This window comes from Triticum dicoccoides, chromosome 6B, assembly GCF_002162155.2.
Source record: "Triticum dicoccoides isolate Atlit2015 ecotype Zavitan chromosome 6B, WEW_v2.0, whole genome shotgun sequence".
Taxonomy (NCBI): domain Eukaryota; kingdom Viridiplantae; phylum Streptophyta; class Magnoliopsida; order Poales; family Poaceae; genus Triticum; species Triticum dicoccoides.
The window spans coordinates 180,513,214-180,517,224 of record NC_041391.1 but is presented as its reverse complement, the minus strand read 5'-3'; the positions used below and the strand labels follow the sequence as shown (position 1 = coordinate 180,517,224).

General features: G+C 45.8%; 1 protein-coding gene across 1 annotated transcript; it reads right to left on the bottom strand.

Moving 5' to 3' along the window:
- Nucleotides 1-334: 334 nt before the first annotated feature.
- LOC119323417 lies at nucleotides 335-3,580 on the bottom strand. The gene is made up of 4 exons (XM_037597073.1): nucleotides 3,175-3,580; nucleotides 2,191-2,299; nucleotides 1,949-2,074; nucleotides 335-1,855 (listed from the first exon to the last, which is right to left on the bottom strand). Exons 1-4 carry the CDS (start codon nucleotides 3,348-3,350, stop codon nucleotides 1,847-1,849), a joined length of 420 nt encoding a protein of 139 aa, XP_037452970.1. The 5' UTR covers nucleotides 3,351-3,580; the 3' UTR covers nucleotides 335-1,846.
- Nucleotides 3,581-4,011: the final 431 nt, after the last annotated feature.

Sequence of the window (4,011 nt, the reverse complement as noted above, 5' to 3'; positions counted from 1 at the left end):
ATATCAAACATTGTTTGGAACAGTTGACAAACTTATGTGCCTCGAGATCTGGTGGGGGATTGATGGATTATGGATGGGCTTAGGCCCATATAAGACAATAATCCCTAGTTAATCTCTAAGGCCATGCATGTGTACGGCAAGTGGTGGGAAGTGTGGGAAGTTTAGTCCCATACTGCTATAGTAAGAAGGGTGAGACCTCTTTATAAGGACTGCTCTACCACTTGCTATTGGGAGCTTCAGAATAGGAGTTGTACACGCGCGCTCCTCCTCCTCCGCCACCCGCCTCGCCTCGCCACGCCTCACCTCGCCTCGTCACGACGCGCGTGCGCACGCTGCGGGTTGCGGAATGAGCCGAGCCGAAGCTTATTTTTGCCGCTCAGGAATGGTTAATTAATTGTTAATTAATTAACGAGTCGCTTACGGAAGCGCCACTGTCCGAGACGCTGGACCGTGGGCTGTTCGCGGACTCGATCATGTGGCTGGCCCAGGCCCATCTACCTGACGGCCTATATAAGAAGGCGCTGGCCAGTGGAGTGAACCCTAACTCAGTTCACTCACTCCCTCTCGTACAACCCTATCCGTCATCTAATGTTCCTCTCTCTATGCTGCTTCCGGCGATCCCATCCCAACTACCGCATGCATGTTTGGTCGAGAGAGCAGGTGCCTCCGGAACCCTGTCGTTCGAGATCCTGCCCGGGAGAACGGCAATAAGGTTTTTAGGGAGCGTCTCGATGTGACTGCTCCCGATTCGTCCCCGTCTCCGTCCGCCTCTTCTTCCACTACTTCCCCTGCATCGACCCCATAGCTGACGCCGCCGCCGCCAAGAAGAAGGCCTCGGTCGATGCCGAGGCTACCGCTGCCGCCGCCGCGTTGGCCTGGCCAACCAGAGGGTATGACTCGTTCGTCCCCTATTTGCTCGTTCATGTGCTAGCCGTATATATGTTGTTCATAGATGTTTCGGTTCTATGTATTGTACGTGCTCACATGCTTAGGTATCGGTATGAGATGCATACCGTATTTGCCATGCTTACTGTTTACTCGTGGATTAGATTAGTCGGAAAAGCGCTAATATTTCCAACATATCAGGCAAGCAGGAATTGGAGAGGTATCATTATGAGCTAATTTGGACCATGTACAGAGTTGACAATAGTTCAAAAAATATATGTTCACTGAAGGTTGATCTGGGTTCCACTATTCCAATTCACATGTACATTGTTCTGCATTGTCTACAGTCTTCAGTGCATGATTGGAGAAGAGGCTAAGAGGAGAGGCTTCAATCTGGAGATGACAAGGATAGTCACCTGGTGCAACTAAAGGTTCGGTTTCATACTTGTGAAGTTGTGATGATATTGTTCAGGTAGAACTCCCTGGCTGATTGCACTTGTACTATTTCTTCACAGAAGGTACTAAAATATCTTGTCATACTAATATTTAATTTCTACTGATACTTTGTGAAAATACTCAATTTCCTTGTACTAAAATATACCCTTTTATTTTTGTACTGAATTGTACCTTCTTACAAAGATTTCATAGGGAGGAGGAGGTCAAGGGAGCAAAAGGCATGTGGAGACAGGAGCCAGCTCAAGGAGGAGAAGTTAACCCATAAATTACTTAAAGCATAATTTAATAAACCTCTAATTTACCTTCAGAACAAAAGGCCTATGATGAAAGAATAGCATCCAGAAAAAATACAACTAGATTATGAGACAATTTCATATGGGAGAATGACAAATTAGAGAGCTTAAACATTAAGTTGCCTCCAAAGCTTTGCAAACCGCAATGGTACAAAACTAAGTTTAGTTCTTACTGGTTTCTTACTGCATGATGAACTCTCGTCGTTACCATTTTACCAAATCTGGTAGCAAGCAATGCATTAGATGACAATTCAAATTATTGGACACCAAAACTGTTGAGAAGCATTATTGTAACAAACATAGAAAGAGCTTACATCCATGACATCATCATCCCCATGCCTCTTACTTTTATCCCTTTGCTTAGGTGTCAAGCAGTTGGCCATTTGGCGAAAGTCAGGTCCAGGGGGAGACTCCGTTGTCCAGGAACTCTGCCCAGGAACCTGAAAGAGGTCGATCATAAGTTCCACGTGAATTCCCCTAACCAACCCTTTGCACAAAGAATATCTAGAATTGATAAGAAAGTGAAAAACAGGTGCTCAGGCAAGTCGTAACATACAAGGCACACGATGGAAGAGATGACGTTCCTAGAGATGTGAATCACATGGGTGCGGCATCGAGAATGGTGAGAAGTTTGTGAACTTGTTCGTCCTCCATGTAGACCCATCCTTCAAAAACAATGTTTTTTACAGACCAGCATAAGAAGCACAAGTTGTAGCTTGACCACAACATGGAGAAGAAAACTTTGTTTGACTTAAGAAATCATTTCACTTTGGTGACACAATGCGAAATCTCCAAACAGTCCAATAATATCAGATACATAAAAACTATCTTTCCCGACACCATAGATCTTTAATCTTACATCACTGATTCAATCGAATAATATCCTTTGTTCTTCAAGAATTTTACTTTCTTTTTCTATCGATACTATCTCCAAACTTAGTGACAACATGATCAGATATTATCAGATAGTAGAGAAAAGCTAACATGTATTTGCTTGGATTACCTAGCTGCAAAGTAGAATCTGAACTAGAAGACACATCCACACCTGATCATGTGGTACCAGGAAATTACTGAAACTCTTTCACGCCATGAAACTAATACTCAATGTGACTGCATGTTGAGCTTTCCCCACCTAATTTTGGGATGGTTACCCAACTCTTTCATTGCAACAACAAGAACATATATGACCAAGAACAATAACTGAAGAAGTGTGATTAAGGGGGAAATTTGGAACAGATAAAAGCAGTCTCAAGCACCAATAGGATGTGAAAATAGCAATGCTCGTCCAGACTCATCTCTTTGATTCTAACAGTTGCATAACTCTAGGGGTCCCTAACGCCTCTGTACATCCCAGTCATAGTGAAATTTCAGTTTTCAGTTCACAAACATCTTTCAGAGAAGTAACATTACCACACATGACCATTGCTAAACTGAAAATGAACCTCAGGATTGTCCAAGGTTCCACCAAATACACAAACGACACCTGAACGGGTGCGGAAGGGCACAGAGCAGTATGGCTCGTGTGGGATTTGGGGATTACCGTTTTTGCGAGCTCTGCGAGGATGCTGGAGGCGCGGTAGGCGTGGCGTCACGAGAAGCTGTGGTGCATGGCGTCGACCTGCGTGCGGACCTCGCGGGCGACCGCCTCCTGGGAGTGGCGGCAGGAGATCTCAGGGCCGACGGAGCCCTCTTCATCCTTGTTGTCTTCATGGGCATCTGCGTTTCCGAGCAACGACGAGACGACGACGACGACGGCGGCGGCCGAGATAGCCTGCGCTTCTGTACCTTGCGTCGCGAGTGCTGCGGTGCTTGTCAAGGCGGAGGAAGGGGGCAGAAGCAAAGAGAGCAAAGAGTAGGGCCGTGGCGGGGAGAGGAGGGCCCGGACGACGCCGTCGATGGGAGGGGAGGTTCCATGGATGGGAGTAGCTGTGAGGGGGAGGTGAGAGGAGCGGCTCTGAGTGGAGAAAGTGAGTGGCTATATTGTGGGGAGCGACTACTATAGAAAAGAGCAATGCTACATTCACGGGATGTTACGTATGTTTACGTAGACTAGTACATTTGTCAAAAGTTGATTGGAAAGAAGGGGAAAGGAGGATCCCACCTCGGTGAAAATCAGGGGAGGCTGATAGAATTAATAGGCAGGTTACGTAACCCTTCGTAAGGGCTTTCATAGATGTAGTATTATTGTATAGAAAAGAGCAATGCTACATCCACGGAATGTTACGTACGTTTACGTAGACTAGTACTTTTGTCAAAAGTTGATAGAAGAGAAGGGGAAAGGAGGGGCCCACCTCGGTGAAAATCAGGGGGAGACTGATAGAATTAATAGGCAGGTTACGTAATCCTTTGTAAGGGCTTTCGTAGATGTAGTATTATT